The following is an 18,245-nucleotide window of genomic DNA, read 5'->3' as shown; positions in this document are numbered from 1 at the left end:
AGGGTGCGGAGTCCCCACCAGCCAATGGGCTGTGGCGCTCAATAAACAATAATAATAATAATAATTGGCATTTGTTAAGCGCTTGCTATGTGCAAAGCACTGTTCTAAGCGCTGGGGAGGGTACAGGGTGATCAGGTTGTCCCCCGTGGGGCTCACAGCCTTAATCCCCATTTTACAGATGAGGTAACTGAGGCCCAGAGAAGTGAAGTGACTTGCCCAAGATCACACAGCAGACATGTGGCGGAGTCGGGATTCGAACCCATGACCTCTGACTCCAAAGCCTGTGCTCTTTCCACTGAGCCACGCTGCTTCTCTAATCCGATTGAATGAATGAATGAATGAATGAATGAAGAGAACGTCGACGGAGGGCGCTGCGGTGCTCAATAAATCCGATTGAATGAATGAATGAATGAATGAATGAAAGAACGTCCATCGGAGGGCGTTGCGTCCCCGCCAGCCAATGGGCTGCGGCGCTCAATAAATCCGATTCAATGAATGAATGAATGGATGAATGAATGAAGAGAACGTCCGTCGGAGGGCGCTGCGGCCCCGCCAGCCAATGGGCTGCGGCGCTCAATAAATCCGATTGAATGAATGAATGAATGAATGAATGAATGAATGAATGAATGAATGAATGAATGAGTGAATGAATGAATGAGTGAATGAATGAATGTATGAATGAATGAATGTATGAATGAATAAATGAATGAATGAATGAAGAGAACGTCCGTCGGAGGGCGCTGCGTCGCCGCCAGCCAATGGGCTGCGGCGGCTGCGGGGCGCGTGGCAGGCTGGGAGTTGAAGTCCCCGCGGGGGCCGACGGGAAGGGCCCCGGCCGGAGCGGGGCGTCGACGTGGCCCCGGAGGCCGCCGCCCCCCACCGGCGCGCCAGGAGGGGGCGCTCCGACCTCCCCGCCTCAAATCCCATTCATTCCATCGCATTTATTGAGCGCTCACTGGGTGCGGAGCACTGTACTAAGCGCTCGGGAAGTCCAAGTTGGCAACATCTAGAGACGGTCCCGACCCAACAGCGGGCTCACAGGCTAGAAGGGGGAGACAGACAACAAAACCAAACATATTAACCAAATAAAATAAATAGAATAGATATGTACAAGTAAAATAAATAACTAGAGTAATAAATAACTAGAGTAATAAATCCGTACAAACATATATCCATATATACAGGTGCTGTGGGGAGGGGAAGGAGGTAAGACCGGGGGGATGGAGAGGGGGAAGGAGGGGGCTCAGTCTGGGAAGGCCTCCCATGGGGGAGTCGAGTCGGCGGGCTGTCTGGAGTGTGCATTTTGATGTTTTGAAATTCAGCCGAGAATAATTAGCTGACCTACAAGAACTACGAAATCCTCGAATAATTGTGGCATTTGTTAACTGCTCACTTAGGCCTTCCCCTCCTTCCTCTCCTCCGCCCTACCTCCTTCCCCTCCCCGCAGCACCTGTATAGATGTTTGTACAGATTTATGACTCTATTTTACTTGTACGTATTTACTTTTCTATTTATTTTAATATGTTAATATGTTTTGTTTTGTTGTCTGTCTCCCCCGTTCTAGACTGTGAGCCCGCTGTTGGGTAGGGACTGTCTCTATGGGTTGCCAACTTGGACTTCCCAAGCGCTTAGTACAGTGCTGTGCACACAGTAAGCGCTCAATAAATGTGATTGAATGAATGAATTAATGTACAGATTTATTACTCTATTTTACTTGTACCTATTTACTATTCTATTTACTTTATTTTGTTAGTACGTTTTGTTTTATTGTCCGTCTCCCCCTTCCAGCCTGTGAGCCCGCTGTTGGGTAGGGACCGTCTCTAGATGTTGCCAACTTGGACTTCCCAAGCGCTTAGTCCAGTGCTCTGCACACAGTCAGCGCTCAATAAATATGATTGAATGAATGAATGAATGTACAGATTTATTACTCTATTTTACTTGTACGTATTTACTATTCTATTTATTTTATTTTGTTAATCTGTTTTGTTTTGTGGTCTGTTTCCCCGTTCTGGACTGTGAGCCCGCTTTTGGGTAGGGACCGTCTCTATATGTTGCCAATTTGTACTTCCCAAGTGCTTAGTACAGTGCTCTGCACACAGTAAGCGCTCAATAAATACGATTGACTGAATGAATTAATGTACAGATTTCTTTTACTTGTACATATTTACTATTCTATTTATTTTATTTTGTTAATATGTTTTGTTTTGTTGTCCGTCTCCCCCTTCTCGACTGTGAGCCCACTGTTGGGTAGGGACCGTCTCTAGATGTTGCCAACTTGGACTTCCCAAGCGCTTAGTACAGTGCTGCGCACACAGTAAGCGCTCAATAAATACAATTGAATGAATGAATGAATGAACTAATTCCGACAAGCCAAGGAAGTTCAAGAATAAAATGCCAAAGTCGGTCAATAAATCAGTGGTATTTATTGAGCGCTTACAGTGTGTGGAGCACTACTAAGCATTTGGGAGAGTACAATATAACAGTATAACAGAGTTGGTAGGCACATTCCTTGCCCACAGTGAGCTAGGATTTCACCTACCCTTTTTCAAGCACTGATTTACCATGCTGACTGCCCCTCGGTTTCCATCCATAAAGGAGAGAAAATGGTTGATCCGGATATGTGCCCCCTCCTCCCCCTCCCCATAACCCCCACCTTACCTCCTTCCCCTCCCCACAGCATCTGTATATATATTTGTACGGATTTATTACTCTATTTTATTTGTACATATTTATTCTATTGATTTTATTTTGTTAATATGTTTTGTTTTGTTCTCCGTCTCCCCCTTCTAGACTGTGAGCCCACTGGTGGGTAGGGACCGTCTCTCTATGTTGCCAACTTGGACTTCCCAAGCGCTTAGTACAGTGCCCTGCACACAGTGAGTGCTCAATAAATACGACTGAATGAATGAATGAATGAAAGTATCCTCAGCCGCTCATTGCTCCTGTCATCCAAGAGAAGCAGTGTGGCTCAGTGTGGAAAGAGCCCGGGCTTTGGAGTCAGAGGTCACGGGTTCAAATCCCTTCTCCGCCAATTGCCAGCTGTGTGGGTTTAGGCAAGTCACTTCTCTGGGCCTCAGTTCCCTCATCTGTCAAATGGGGATGAAGACGGTGAACCCCCCATGAGACAACCTGATCACCTTGTAACTTCCCCAGTGCTTAGAACGGTGCTTTGCACACAGTAAACGCTTAACAAATGCCATTATTATTATTATTATTATTACTGTGTGCTCAGTACTGAAGGAGATATAAGGTAATCAGTTTGTCCCATATGGGACTCAATCAATCCCCATTTTACAGATGAGATGACTTGCCCAAAGTCACACAGCTGACAAGTGGCAGAGCCGGGATTAGAACCCACAATCTCTGACTCCCAAACCCGGGCTCTTAGAGCTGAGCCAGGCTGCTGCTTCTGCTTCTCATTTGTAACTTCCCCAGTGCTTAGAACAGTGCTTTGCACATAGTAAGCGCTTAATAATGCCATTATATTATATATTGGAGAAGCAGCGTGGCTCAGTGGAAAGAGCCTGGGCTTTGGAGTCAGAGTTCATGGGTTCAAATCCCTGCTCTGTCAATTGTCAGCTGTGTAACTTTGGGCAAGTCACTTCACTTCTCTTGGCCTCAGTTACCTCATCTGTAAAATGGGGATTAAGACTGTGAGCCCCCCATCGGACAACCTCATCACTTTGTAACCTCCCCAGTGCTTAGAACAGTGCTTTGCACATAGTAAGTGCTTAATAAATGCCATTATTATTATTACTTCACTTTTCTGTGCCTCAGTTCCCTCATCTGTCAAATGGGGATTAAGACTGTGAGCCCCCCGTGGGACAACCTGATCACCTTGTAACCTCCCCAGCGCTTAGAACACTGCTTTGCACAAAGTAAGCGCTTAATAATGCCATTATATTATATAGAGAGAGACGCATAAATATGAGAAGCAGCGTGGCTCAGTAGAAAGAGCACAGGCTTTGGAGTCAGAGGTCATGGGTTCAAATCCCTGCTCCGCCAACTCTCAGCTGTGTGACTTTGGGTAAGTCACTTAACTTCTCTGGGCCTCAGTTACCTCATCTGTAAAATAGGAATTAAAACTGTGAGCCCCCCGTGGGACAACCTGATCACCTTGTAACCTCCCCAGTGCTTAGAACAGTGCTTTGCACCTAGTAAGTGCTTAATAAATGCCATTATTATTATTATTAGTACAGTGCCTGGCACATGCTTAACAAATGCCACTATTATTATTATTAATAATATTAACAGTATTCATTGCTTTGCACATAGTAAGCGCTTAATGATGCCATTACATTATATTGAGCCCACTGCTGGGTAGGGACCGTCTCTATATAATAATAATAATAATAATAATGGTATTTGTTAAGTGCTTACTATATGCAAAGCACTGTTCTAAGCGCTGGGGAGGTTACAAGGTGATCAGGTTGTCCCACGGGGGGCTCACAGTTTTAATCCTCATTTTACAGATGAGGTAACTGAGGCCCAGAGAAGTTAAGTGACTTGCCCAAAGTCACAGAGCTGACAATTGGGGGAGCCGGAATTTGAACCCATGACGTCTGACTCCAAAGCCCGGGTTCTTTCCACTGAGCCACGCGTGTTGCCAACTTGTACTTCCCAAACGCTTAGTACAGAAGCTGCGTGGCACAGTGGAAAGAGCCCGGGCTTGGGAGTCAGAGATCATGGGTTCGAATCCCAGCTCTGCCACATGTCTGCTGTGTGACCTTGGGCAAGTCACTTAACTTCTCTGAGCCTCAGTCACCTCACCTCACAAACATATATGTATATATGTTTGTACATATTTATTACTGTATTTATTTATTTTACTTGTACATATCTATTCTATTTATTTTATTTTGTTAATATGTTTGGTTTTGTTCTCTGTCTCCCCCTTCTAGACTGTGAGCCCACTGTTGGGTAGGGACTGTCTCTAGATGTTTCCAACTTGGACTTCCCAAGCGCTTAGTCCAGTGCTCTGCACACAGTAAGCGCTCAATTAATACGATTGATTGATTGATTGTCTCCCCCTTCTAGACTGTGAGCCCACTGCTGGGTAGGGACTGTCTCTATATGTTGCCAACTTGTACTTCCCAAGCGCTTAGTACAGTGCTCTGCACATAGTAAGCGCTCAATAAATATGATTGATTGATTGATCTGTAAAATGGGAAAAGTGTGTGCCCCACATGGGACAACCTGATCACCTTGTATCCCCCCCCCCAGTGCTTAGAACAGTGCTTTGCACACAGTAAGCGCTTAACAAATGCCATTATTATTATTATTATCATCATTATACACCCTAGACTGTAAGCCCATTTTGGGCAGAGGACATGACTATCACCTTTATTGTTATATTGTACTCTCCCAAGCGCTTAGTATGGTGCTCTGCACACAATAAGCGTTCAATTGATTGATTCAATCGCATTTATGGAGCGCTTACTGTGTGCGGAGCACTGTACTAAGCGCTTGGGAAGTCCAAGTTGGCAACATCTAGAGACAGTCCCTACCCAACAGTGGGCTCACAGTCTAAAAAGGGGGAGACAGAGAACAAAACCAAACATACTAACAAAATAAAATAAATAGAATAGATATGTACAAGTAAAATAAATAAATAAATAGAGTAATAAATATGTACAAACATATATACAGGTGCTGTGGGGAACGGAACGGATAGCCAAGGGCATCCTTTACCAATATGGCGGACGGAGGAGGGGGCGAGCTTTTGTGAGGGGTGGAGGCTGCCCAGTGCGCCTGCGCTGGGCGGCTGCCTACGCGCACACAGTAAGCGCACCATAAATACGATTGAATGAATGAATAGCCAAGGGCATCCTTTACCAATATGGCGGACGGAGGAGGGGGCCCAGTGCGCCTGCGCCGGGCGGCTGCCAACGCGCACACAGTAAGCGCTCCATAAATAGAATTGAATGAATGAATAGCCAAGGGCATCCTTTACCAATATGGCGGACGGAGGAGGGGGCGCGCTTTTGTGAGGGGTGGAGGGTGCCCAACGCGCACACAGTAAGCGCTCCATAAATACGATTGAATGAATGAATAGCCCAGGGCGTCTTTACCAATATGGCGGACGGAAGAGGGGGCGAGCTTTCGTGAGGGGTGGAAGGTGCCCAGTGCGCCTGCCAACGTGCACATAGTAAGCGCTCCATAAATACGATTGAATGAATGAATAGCCCAGGGCATCCTTTACCAATATGGCGGACGGAGGAGGGGGCCCAGTGCGCCTGCGCGGGGCGGCTGCCAACATGCACACAGTAAGCGCTCCATAAATAGGATTGAATGAATGAATGGCCAAGGGCATCCTTTACCAATATGGCGGACGGAGGAGGGGGCGAGCTTTTGTGAGGGGGTGGAGGGTGCTCAGTGCGCCTGCCAACGCGCACACAGTAGGCGCTCCATAAATACGATTGAATGAATGAATAGCCAAGGGCATCCTTTACTAATATGGCGGACGGAGGAGGGGGGCGAGCTTTTGTGAGGGGTGGAGGGTGCCCAGTGCGCCTGCCAATGCGCACACAGTAGGTGCTTCATAAATATGATCGAATGAATGAAGAGCCAAGGGCATCCTTTACCAATATGGCGTACGGAGGAGGGTGCCCAGTGCACACACAGTAAGCGCTCCCTAAATAGGATTGAATGAAAGAATAGCCAAGGGCATCCTTTACCAATATGGCGGACGGGGAAGGGGAAGAGCTTTTGTGAGGGGTGGAGGGTGCCCAGTGCGCCTACAGTAAGCGCTCCATAAATACAATTGAATGAATGAATAGCCCAGGGCATCCTTTACCAATATGGCGGACGGAGGAGGGGGCGAGCTTCTGTGAGGGGGTGGAGGGTGCCCAGGGCGCCTGCCAACGCGCACACAGTAGGCACTCCATAAATACGATTGAATGAATGAAGAGCCAAGGGCGGCGCCTGCCAACGCGCACACAGTAGGCGCTCCAAAAATACGATTGAATGAATGAAGAGCCAAGGGCATCCTTTACCAATATGGCGGACGGAGGGGGGTGGGGGCGAGCTTTTGTGAGGGGTGGAGAGTGCCCAGTGCACCTGCCAACGCGCACACAGTAAGCGGTCCATAAATAGGATTGAATGAATAAAGAGCCAAGGGCATCCTTTACCAATATGGCGGACGGAGGAGGGGGCGAGCTTTTTTGAAGGGTGGAAGGTGCCCAGTGCGCCTGCCAACGCGCACACAGTAAGCGCTCCATAAATAGGATTGAATGAATGAAGAGCCAAGGGCATCCTTTACTAATATGGCGGACGGAGGAGGGGTCGGGCTTTTGTGAGGGGTGGAGGGGGCCCAGTGCGCCTCCAGTAAGCGCTCCCTAAATAGGCTTGAATGAATGAATAGCCAAAGGCATCCTTTACCAATATGGCGGACGGAGGAGGGGGCGAGCTTTCGCGAGGGGCGGTGGGGGCCCAGTGCGCCTGCGCCGGCCGGCCGCCGACGCGCCTGCGCGAGGAGCGCGGGCGCCCGGCGGTTGCGCGGCGGCGCGTGCGCGCTGGGGGCGCCCCTCGGCGCGGCTGCGCGGGCGCCGGCCGTCAGTGCGGCTGCGCGCGGCCGGCGGGGAGCGCAGGGCGCCTGCGCGGGCGCTCGCGGTAAGTTTGCGCCAAGTGCGCGGCGGCGGCGGCGGCGAGAGGCGGAGCCCCGGTGTGAGGGGACCGGCCCCCCGCGATGGCAGCCCCCGCCCGCCGCCCCCAGCCCGAGGCCTAGGCCCCCCCCCCCGAGGACTCCCCCCCCCGGCGCCCCTCACGACCGGACCGGACCGGATCGAACCGGACCGGGCGGCGGCGGCGCCCCCCCCCCCCCAGTCCGGGGCTGCGTGAGGGGGGGGGCGCGCGCGCGCCCGCCGGGGATGAATGTGGGAGAAGATGGAGACCAAGACGATCGTGTACGACTTGGACACGTCGGGGGGGCTCATGGAGGTAAGAGCCGCTCCCCCTTTTCGAAGGGGAGGAGGGGGGGGGGGGAGGAGCGGGACAAAGGCGTCTCCAACACTCCCGCCCCGTGTGTGTGGTGTCTCGTACATAGCAAATCCAAGCCCTGCTGGCCCCCCCGAGGAGCGAGGACGGGGACAAACGGGGCGGCGGCGGCGGCAGGAAGCCGGAGAAGGAGCCCCGCCGCAGCGGCCGCGCCACCAATCACGACAGCTGCGATAGCTGCAAGGAGGGCGGGGACCTGCTCTGCTGCGACCACTGCCCCGCCGCCTTCCACCTCCAGTGCTGGTAAGGGGGACACACACACACACACACCCCCACACACAATGTTTACAACATGGCGACCCGCCTTTAAATTATATTTTTATTCGCAGCGCCATTTTGGCCGCCTCTCCGATGGGCGGGCGGCGGGGCGCCGTCACTCGCCGTGGTGAGCGCTTAATCGTCGTGGGAACGCTTGCTGTGTGCGGAGCGCCGCGGGGGGGGTTCGGGGGGGTCAGGTTGGCCCACGTGGGGCTCACGGGCTTCGCCCCCGTTTTACGGATGAGGGGACTGAGGCTCAGAAGTGCGGAGCGCCGTTCTGAGCGCTGGGGGGGACTCAAGGGGGTCAGGGTGACCCATGTGGGGCTCACGGGCTTCGCCCCCGTTTTACAGATGAGGGGACTGAGGCTCAGAGAAGTGATAAGCGCCGGGGGGGATTCAGGGGGGTCAGGTTGTCCCACGTGGGGCTCACGGGCTTCGTCCCCGTTTTACAGATGAGGGGACTGAGGCTCGGAGAAGTGATAAGCGCCGGGGGAGATTCAGGGGGGTCAAGCTGTCCCATGTGGGTCTCACAGGCTTCGTCCCCGTTTTACAGATGAGGGGACTGAGGCTCAGAGAAGTGATAAGCGCCGGGGGGGATTCAAGGGGGGTCAGGTTGTCCCACGTGGGGCTCACAGGCTTCGTCCCCGTTTTACAGATGAGGGGACTGAGGCTCGGAGAAGTGAAGTGCGGAGCGCTGTTCTAAGCAGTGGGGGGGATTCAAGGGGGTTAAGTTGTCCCACGTGGGGCTCACAGGCTTCACCCCCGTTTTACAGATGAGGGGACTGAGGCTCGGAGAAGCGCGGAGCGCTGTTCTAAGCGCTGGGGGGGACTCAAGGGGGTCAGGTTGTCCCATGTGGGGCTCACAGGCTTCACCCCCGTTTTACAGATGAGGGGACTGAGGCTCGGAGAAGTGCGGAGCGCTGTTCTAAGCGCTGGGGGGGACTCAAGGGGGTCAGGTTGTCCCATGTGGGGCTCACAGGCTTCGCCCCCGTTTTACAGATGAGGGGACTGAGGCTCAGAGAAGTGATAAGCGCCGGGGGGGATTCAAGGGGGTCAGGTTGTCCCACATGGGGCACACAGGCTTCACCCCCGTTTTACAGATGAGGGAACTGAGGCTCGGAGAAGTGAAGTGCGGAGCACTGTTCTAAGCAGTGGGGGGGATTCAAGGGGGTCAAGCTGTCCCATGTGGGGCTCACAGGCTTCACCCCCGTTTTACAGATGAGGGGACTGAGGCTCGGAGAAGTGCGGAGCGCTGTTCTAAGCGCTGGGGGGGATTCAAGGGGGTCAGGTTGTCCCACGTGGGGCTCACAGGCTTCGTCCCCGTTTTACAGATGAGGGGACTGAGGCTCAGAGAAGTGATAAGCGCCGGGGGGGATTCAAGGGGGTCAGGTTGTCCCACGTGGGGCACACAGGCTTCACCCCCGTTTTACAGATGAGGGAACTGAGGCTTAGAGAAGTGAAGTGCAGAGCACTGTTCTAAGCAGTGGGGGGGATTCAAGGGGGTCAAGCTGTCCCATGTGGGGCTCACAGGCTTCACCCCCGTTTTACAGATGAGGGAACTGAGGCTCGGAGAAGCACGGAGCACTGTTCTCAGCGCTGGGGGGGATTCAAGGGGGTCAGGTTGTCTCATGTGGGGCTCACAGGCTTCACCCCCGTTTTACAGATGAGGGGACTGAGGCTCGGAGAAGTGCGGAGCGCTGTTCTAAGCGCTGGGGGGATTCAAGGTGATCAGGTTGTCCCACGTGGGGCTCACAGGCTTCACCCCCGTTTTACAGATGAGGGAACTGAGGCTCGGAGAAGTGAAGTGCGGAGCACTGTTCTAAGCAGTGGGGGGGATTCAAGGGGGTCAAGTTGTCCCACGCGGGGCTCACAGGCTTCATCCCCGTTTTACAGATGAGGGGACTGAGGCTCGGAGAAGTGAAGCACGGAGCACTGTTCTAAACGCTCGGGGGGGATTCAAGGTGGTCAAGTTGTCCCATGTGGGGCTCACAGGCTTCACCCCCGTTTTACAGATGAGGGAACTGAGGCTCAGAGAAGCGCAGAGCACTGTTCTAAGCGCTGGGGGGGATTCAAGGGGGTCAAGTTGTCCCATGTGGGGCTCACAGGCTTCACCCCCGTTTTACAGATGAGGGAACTGAGACTCAGAGAAGTGAAGTGTGGAGCACTGTTTTAAGCAGTGGGGGGGATTCAAGGGGGTCAAGTTGTCCCATTTGGGGCTCACAGTCTTAACCCCCGTTTTACAGTTAGTTGAGGGAACTGAGGCTCAGAGAAGTGAAGCGCGGAGCACTGTTCTGAGCGCTGGGGGGGGGGGGGTTCAAGGTGATCAAGTTGTCCCATGTGGGGCTCACGGGCTTAATCCCCGTTTACGGATGAGGGAACTGAGGCTCAGAGAGGTGAAGTGCGGAGCACTGTTCTAAGCGCTGGGGGGGGATTCAAGGTGATCAAGTTGTCCCACGTGGGGCTCACAGGCTTCACCCCCGTTTTACAGATGAGGGAACTGAGGCTCAGAGAAGTGAAGTGACTTGCCCAAAGTCACACAGCAGACGTGGTGGAGTTGGGATTCGAACCCGTGACCTCTGACTCCAAAGCCCGGGCTCTTTCCACTGAGCCAGCTGCTTCTCTACCATGTGAGCCCACCGTTGGGTAGGGACCGTCTCTAGCTTGTACTTCCCAAGCGCCTAGTCCAGTGCTCTGTACACAGGAAGCGCTCAATAAATACAATTGAGTGGGTGAATGAATGTAGGGACCGTCTCTAGATGTTGCCAGCTTGGACTTCCCAAGTGCTTAGTACAGCGCTGTGTACACAGGAAGCGCTCAATAAATACGATTGAATGAGTGAATGAATGTAGGGACCGTCTCTAGAGATTGCCAGCTTGGACTTCCCAAGCGCCTAGTCCAGTGCTCTGCACACAGGAAGCGCTCAATAAATACGATTGAATGAGTGAATGAATGTAGGTGCCGTCTCTATATGTTGCCTACTTGTACTTCCCAAGCGCTTAGTCCAGTGCTCTGCACACAGGAAGCGCTCAATAAATCTGAATGAATGAATGTGCTAAGCACCAGGGATCCCAATCACCTTGGACTAATAATAACGATGGCATTTATTAAGCCCTTACCATGTGCAAATAATAATGATGGTATTTGTTAAGCACTTACCATGAGCAAAGCACTGTTCTAAGCGCTGGGGAGGTTACACGGTTGTCCCACGGGGGTTCCCCATTTTACAGATGAGGTCAGTGAGGCGCGGAGAAGTGAAGTGACTTGCCCAGAGTCACCCAGCTGACAATTGGCGGAGCCGGGATTTGAACCCGTGACCTCCGACTCCAAAGCCCGGGCTCTTTCCACTGTCCCACGGGGGGCTCCCCATTTTACAGATGAGGTAACTGAGGCACAGAGAAGTGAAGTAACTTGCTCAGGGTCACCCAGCTGACAATTGGCGGAGCTGGGATTTGAACCCGTGACCTCTGACTCCAAAGCCCAGGCTCTTTCCACTGAGCCACGTCACCTCCCCAGTGCTTAGGACAGCGCTTTGCACATAAGTGCTTAAGAAATGCCCTCATTGTTATTATTATTATTACTACTATAAGGTGATCAATTGTACCCGGGGGGGGGGGGGGCTCACAGTCTTCATCCCCATTTTCCAGAGGCCCGGAGAAGTGAAGTGACTTTCCCAAAGTCACCCAGCTGAAAACTGGCCAAGCCGGGATTCGAACCCACAGCCTCTGACTCCAAAGGCTGTGCTGTTTTCTACCGAGCCATGCTGCTTCTGCTCTCTGTTACCGCCGCGACCCCTCCCCACCTTATTTTCCTGCCCCTCTTAAGTGGAGGAGGAGGGGCCGGAGGTGATGGCCGCCGGCTTGGCGGGACAATCCGGCCCTGACCACTTCCAACTTCCAGGCCGCCCCCTCCCCCCCCCCCCAAAAAAAAAAACCAACTCCGGGGAGGACACCCAGATTGCGGGGGAGGCTAATCTGGGCTGTACTAGATGCCACCGCCCAAGCCGGCCGCCCATCAGGAGGCCAGCTGTGCTGGGGAACAGACCCTAGGAAGAGAGAGAGCAGGCCCGGACCGGCAGAAGGGGGTGGGATCATTCTCCCCCCTCATTCATTCAGTCGTATTTATTGAGCGCTTACTGTGTGCAGAGCACTGTACTAAGCGCTTGGAAAGTACAAGTCGGCAACATATAGAGACGGTCCCGACCCAACAGCGGGCTCACAGTCTAGAAGGGGGAGACAGACAACAAAACAAACCCCTCCCCCCCATTTTCTCTGGAGTTGTAACCCCCACCTCTCCCTCTACCATCACATTCACAGTCCAAATCCGGTCTCTTCTTCCCCCCACTGTCTTCTTCTCTGGGAGGGAACCCGATGGGGTGTGTGTGTGCGCTGCTCCACATTTAGGCTAATTGCAGGGCTCGGGGCACTTAGGAGGCTGATTACTGATCTTGAGGAAATTAAGCCCGCGGTCAAGAATGTGTAGGAAAGAAGCCCCTTCACTGGTCCCAAGAGAGCTCTGCCCCCTGAGAGAGAAAGAGGGACCCATACTGGCCCAAGCACAAGAACGGGGCGCCCTAAGAAAGCCTCGCTGCCAGCGGTATAATTTTTTAAGGAGGCATTAATGAGAGTGAGGGAGTGTGTTGGCGTGCCTGACTCCTCCTTTCCAAAGTCGGGGAGGCCTTCTCATCGCTTTTAGACTGTGAGCCCTTTTAGACTGTGAGCCCACTGTTGGGTAGGGACTGTCTCTATGTGTTGCCAATTTGTACTTCCCAAGCGCTTAGTACAGTGCTCTGCACATAGTAAGCGCTCAATAAATGCGATTGATGATGATGATGATGATCGCGTGCTTAAGCGCAGTGCCCCGCACAAGAGTTGCTCGGGAAATGCCGTTCCAGAACGCTGGGGCCCCCAGGTATTCTCCGGAAACTGCAGGCGAATTCCATTTTCTCCCGTTTCTTCCGCCGGTTACGAGAGGAGTCATTTTAGGACAGGGTTGTCTGCCTCCTGTTGTACAATGTAGGTTAATGTTTTACTTCAGGAGGCAGTTGGTGTTAACTGAGCTGGGTGACTTGGTATATGGAGCGCCTAGTCGGTCTGGAGCTAAGCGCCCCTGCCCCCCTTTTTGTAAAAAAAAAAAAAATCCTCCCCCCCCCTCATTTGTCCATTAAGGCCAGAGCTGTTGCTAGGTATGCTGGGCCGAATGGAAAAGTGTTCCAGAACGACTTGGCGTCCTCCTGCAAGCCAGAAAACAGAGGCTCGGAATCGTTTTCGGGAAATGCGGAGCCTAGAGCCGGTCGAGTTGTAACAGCAAAGTTTTCCCTTCAGTCGTGGCGAGAGCCGGCCTGTCCAGACCGGGCATTTCATTGAGTGCAAATTCATTTTTGTCTCGTGAGTCCATGAATGGGAGGCAGTAATTGGAAACCTCGAAGAGGCCTGTTTAGTGAATAGGGCTTGTTTTCTCTCTTTAAGTTGAGGGGACTGAATGTGTGATTGACATGTGGGGTGTACCTGAGATCGTATTTATTTATTTTGAAGTAAAAAAACCTCACTTTTTTGTTGACTGGTTAGGGTATGGCAGCAGTGTTCTGAAGCAGCCTGATGTAGGGAAGCCGCCTACAGGTTTTGGAATAATGTGGATCGTCTTGGTGTCAATCAGCGGGATTGGGGACCCCCTGGGTTAGGAATACTGTCTGGCAGAATACAAAGAAGTAATAAAACAATGACTTTGCCCTGGTGGAAGTTGCATTGCTTGGGTAGAGAAGAAGGAAGCTGATTGCCCTGAAAAAGTCGTGTATTTTTAGTCAGTTGTATTTATCGAGCACATACTGTGTGTAAAGGACTGTACTGAGCGCTTGGTAGAGTACAATATAACAGACACATCCCCAGCCCACAGTGGGCTTATTTGATCACAGTAGCGTGTTCCATCCACTTTATCGATCAGTACATATAAGGCCACTTGAGGCCTAGTGAAGAGAGCACGGGCCTGGGATTCAGAGGACCTGAGGTCTGTTTCCAACTCTTCCACGTGTCTGCTGTGTGACCCTGGGCAAGTCACTTTTCCGTACCGCAGTTACCTCATCTGGAAAATAAGGATTCATTCATTCAGTCGTATTTATTGAGAGCTTACTGTGTGCAGAGCACTGTACTAAGGCTTGGGAAGTACAAGTTGGCAACATATAGAGCCGGTCCCTACCCAACAGCGGGCTCACAGTCTAGAAGGGGGGAGACAGACAACAAAAGTAGGATTAAATCCTACTCCCTCCTGTTCAGGCAGTGAGCCTCATCTGGGACAGGGACTGTGTCCAGACTGATTAACTTGTATCTTCCCAAGTGTTTAGAACAGTGTCTGGCACATAGTAAGTGATTAATAAGTACCATAATAATAATAATGACGTTTGTTTGGCCCAGATAGGGGAGAGGACTTAAGGGGAGGGGCAACTTCATCTGCCCGTCCCTTTCTTTAAAGCTTCAGCTGTGTGTATTTCTTTTGCGAGGGGAAGGGAGGGGTGTCATTAAGCAGCGACCCCATCCCCATCAGCATCTAAATAAATCTCCCCCAAGCTGCCATAGCCTTCTCTGCCCTTAGCACCGTGAGCTGAGGCCCCTTAAAATTCTCCAGTCAGTTGGAGTTACTTGTCACAATTCCCAACCGCCGACAGAAGTGGGTGAGGTGTTCCAGGAAGTTTCTAAGTCAGTTTCACCTCTCGTGTCTGAAAGAGTTCCACTCCGCAAGGAGGTCTTAGCTCATGAACTAAAAAGATGGCATCAGTCGTATTTTTATTGAGCACCTACTGGGTGGAGAGCACTGTACTGAGCGCTTGGGAGAGAATAGTACAGAATCGGTAGGCACGGTCCCTGCCGCACCACGAGCTTACAGTCTAGAGACGGGAGGCAGACGTTAATATAAATGAATAAATTACAGATCTGTACACAAGTGCTGTGGGGCTGAGGGAGGGGCGGGTAAAGGGGAGGCAATCCAGAAGGGGGTAGGAGGAGGGGTCTAGTTAAAGCCTTTTTTGTTTTTCCTTCCTTTTGGTGGTAGAGCTGCAAGGCAAATGCAGTGTTTCTGGGTTTGAAGATGGGCCTTTTGGGTGGGTGGGGGGTGAACTGACTGACCACCAGTGACGTCATCGTGGGCAGGGATTGTAGCCATTGATTGTTAATGTTGTACTCTCCCAGGCGCTTACTACAGCGCTCTATGGACCATACGCGCTCAGTAAGTACGATTGATTGACTGCCTGACGTCCCCGAAGGTGACGTAGGCCGGGTCCATGTTTGAAGTAGCTGCCTCTTCTTTTGTCCTAGTTTATCTGGGGCATCAAGTATTAGAAATGCCGGGCGGGATTCTAGAACCTGCCTTGGACAAGTTGGAGGAAGTGCTTTTGAAGTATTTCTGGGAGATGCGGCTCTTTCCAAGTTGAGCCTGAATGTTTAATTGAGAAAGCGCTCAATAAATATGATTGTTGGATCGATGCAAGGCTGTGAATCATCATCCATCGGGTTATGCCAAAGGTTATGGAAGCGTTTTTCTTTTTTAGGTCTTTGTAAAGCGCTTACTATTTGCCGGGCACTGTATTAATCACTGGGGTAGATACCAGATCATCAGGTTGATATTGTCCACGTCCCACAAGGGGCTCCCAGCTTTAATCCCCGTTTTACAGGTGAGGTAACCGAGGTCACCCAGCAGACACGTGGGAGAGCCGGGATTAGAACCCAAATCCTCCAACTGCCAGGCCCGCACTCTCCCCACGAGGCCACGTGGCTTCTCCATTAGTTAATTAGAAAAACCGAGAGGGAGAAGGATGAATGATGAAACAGTTCGGCTCTTCTCGGGGTGGGCCGGGCCAGTTGGCCCTCGGGTGGAGTGAGTCCGGCCGGGGAGCCGCGTCTCCCCAGGCGCTCGGTCAGTGTCATTCCACGCCGGCTGGGACCCTGGACGTCCCGTCGAGAAGAGAGTCCACCTCATCGGACCCCGGCCGCGGTGGCTCCCGTCAGACAGATTTCTGCACCATTTGCCCGCGTGTGTTATATTTGGAATTGTTGGCCGGGTTTCCTCCCTCTGATGTTGGCAGCGGGTCCCAAAATGAGGTTTTCGAAGAATGAGAGTAAAAAAGCCTCGGCTGTGCACAGGCGAAACTGAGCCCGCCTCGAAGTTTTGCATATTTTATTTTCGGCGAGTCACCCAACGGGGAAGGTTTGACACGGAGGGTGGAAAATGGCCATCTTTAGCCGGCTCGGGGAACGTCTGCGCCGCAAAGGACTCTGGGGCAGGGGTGCGTGTCTGGGCCCGTCTTTAGGTTGAGCCGGCGAAGTTGGGGGCCGGGCCGTCTTGCGGACGCCCCGTCGATCGGTCGATGAGTTGGAATGGGTCCATTTGGCCTTTTGGCCCACCAGTCTGCAGTCGTCCACCTCTTCGTGGCCCGGGGGTCGTCGGGAAGTTTTGCAAGTGAGGTATCCGGACAGGGAGCTGGCCGTTCTCCCACCCTCCCCCGCCCTCCCGGCCGGCCCTTGAGTGGGCTTTTTTGCTAGGTATCGGATCCCCGAAGAGGCCCGGGGGCTCTCTCCCCCGTCGTCCCACTGTGTGTGGTGTCGGATTAAGATCCGATCCCCGTGTGTGGGGTTTTGAATGAGAAAAGCGTCCCACTCCGACAGCGCCAAAAGTTGCAGTGAAATAAAGCTTTTTCAGCTTTTCGAAGTTGGGTGCCGACCGCTACAAACCTGGTCCGGGACCGGCAGAGTTCGGGGGTTGGAGGGAATCCTGACGCTTTGAAATAGCCCAGAATGAGTCAGGTCTCCAGTCGACACTGCGGCTCTGGCATTTTTTCGTGTGTGTGGCGACAAGCCGCGGGAGAGGATTGATAGGCGTAGAATTCTTTCACGTTTCTGGGCTTCTTCGTCGGAGGACTCAGATTGCTTGAGAACCTGGCGGCTCCCAGAAATGTACATCGGAGCCCCTAATTGTGTACACGCCTTACAGCCATCAACTAATCTTAAATTGAATAATCTGAAATTTTGAGGGTAGTAATAATAGTGATGATGGTATTTAAGTGCTTCTAATGTGCCAAGCACTGTTCCAAGCAGTGGGAGAGATACATGGTTGTCAGGTTGTCCCAGGTGGGGTTCACAGTCTTAATCCCCGTTTTACAGCTGAGGTAACTGAGGCCCAGAGAAGTTGTGGCTTAATTTACAGCTGACAAGTGGCAGAGCTGGGATTAGAACCCACTACCTCTGATTCCCAAGCCCGTGCTCTTTCCCCTAAGCCATGCCGCTTCTAGTATTACAGCCCTCTAGACTGTAAACTCCCTGTGGGCAGGAAATGCCTGGTATCTTGTTATACTGTACTCTTCTAAGCGCTTAGTACAGTGCTCTGCACACAGCACTCAAATTTGATTGACTGGGCTCAAAATTCGTGGTCTCTGTTGGAATGTAGTCCCTGGTCATTCAGTCAGCGGTATTTATGGAAAGTTACTCTGTGCAAGAGCACTGTACTAAGCGCTTTGAAGAGTATAATCCAATAGAGTTGGTAGGCACAGTTCCTGCCCACAGGGAGCTTACAGTCTAGAGGTCAGATTTAAGATACATCCATGAGGGGCTGCTTTAGTCCAGTCAGAGATGATATCCAGTACATCACCTACTCTGAAACAAAAATGACCGAGCCACAGTTCTGAGTCAAATGGGGCGATTGATTTTTATTTCCTAGGTGGAAACACCACTGAGATGGAAAAAGAAAATTTATTAAAAGGAGCCCGGCCACACCACCCAAAGTACTGTTTCCCCCGTTCAGCACCCTAGTGGGGAAAAACGTTACGGTGGCTTTAAACAGTATGACTTTACCCAAAAAAAAAAAAAAGAAAACTCAATTTTTCCAGCGTGGCTCTGGCTAGTGGCTTCACCCAGGCAATCCATTGGATGTGGCGTTTCAGTGGGAAGAGTTTCCCCAGGCGCTGGGCCGGCAGTTGGGTTTGCATTAGACTGAAAGGTCACCGAGGGGCCTCT

The 18,245-nt window shown here is 52.0% G+C and overlaps 1 protein-coding gene across 1 annotated transcript in view; it reads left to right on the top strand.

Moving 5' to 3' along the window:
* Positions 1-7,794: 7,794 nt before the first annotated feature.
* Positions 7,795-18,245, top strand: part of PHF12 (PHD finger protein 12) — a 45,839-nt gene continuing 35,388 nt past the window's right edge. The window contains exons 1-2 of the mRNA XM_038759711.1: positions 7,795-7,938; positions 8,045-8,238. Of these exons, the coding sequence (XP_038615639.1) occupies positions 7,873-7,938; positions 8,045-8,238 (260 nt within the window). The 5' untranslated portion in view covers positions 7,795-7,872. The remainder of the gene's footprint in view (positions 7,939-8,044; positions 8,239-18,245) is intronic.

The sequence above is a fragment of the Tachyglossus aculeatus genome, chromosome 17 (assembly GCF_015852505.1).
Source record: "Tachyglossus aculeatus isolate mTacAcu1 chromosome 17, mTacAcu1.pri, whole genome shotgun sequence".
NCBI classification, from domain to species: domain Eukaryota; kingdom Metazoa; phylum Chordata; class Mammalia; order Monotremata; family Tachyglossidae; genus Tachyglossus; species Tachyglossus aculeatus.
Note: the sequence above shows the minus strand (reverse complement) of the source record. Positions and strands in the feature narration are given on the sequence as shown.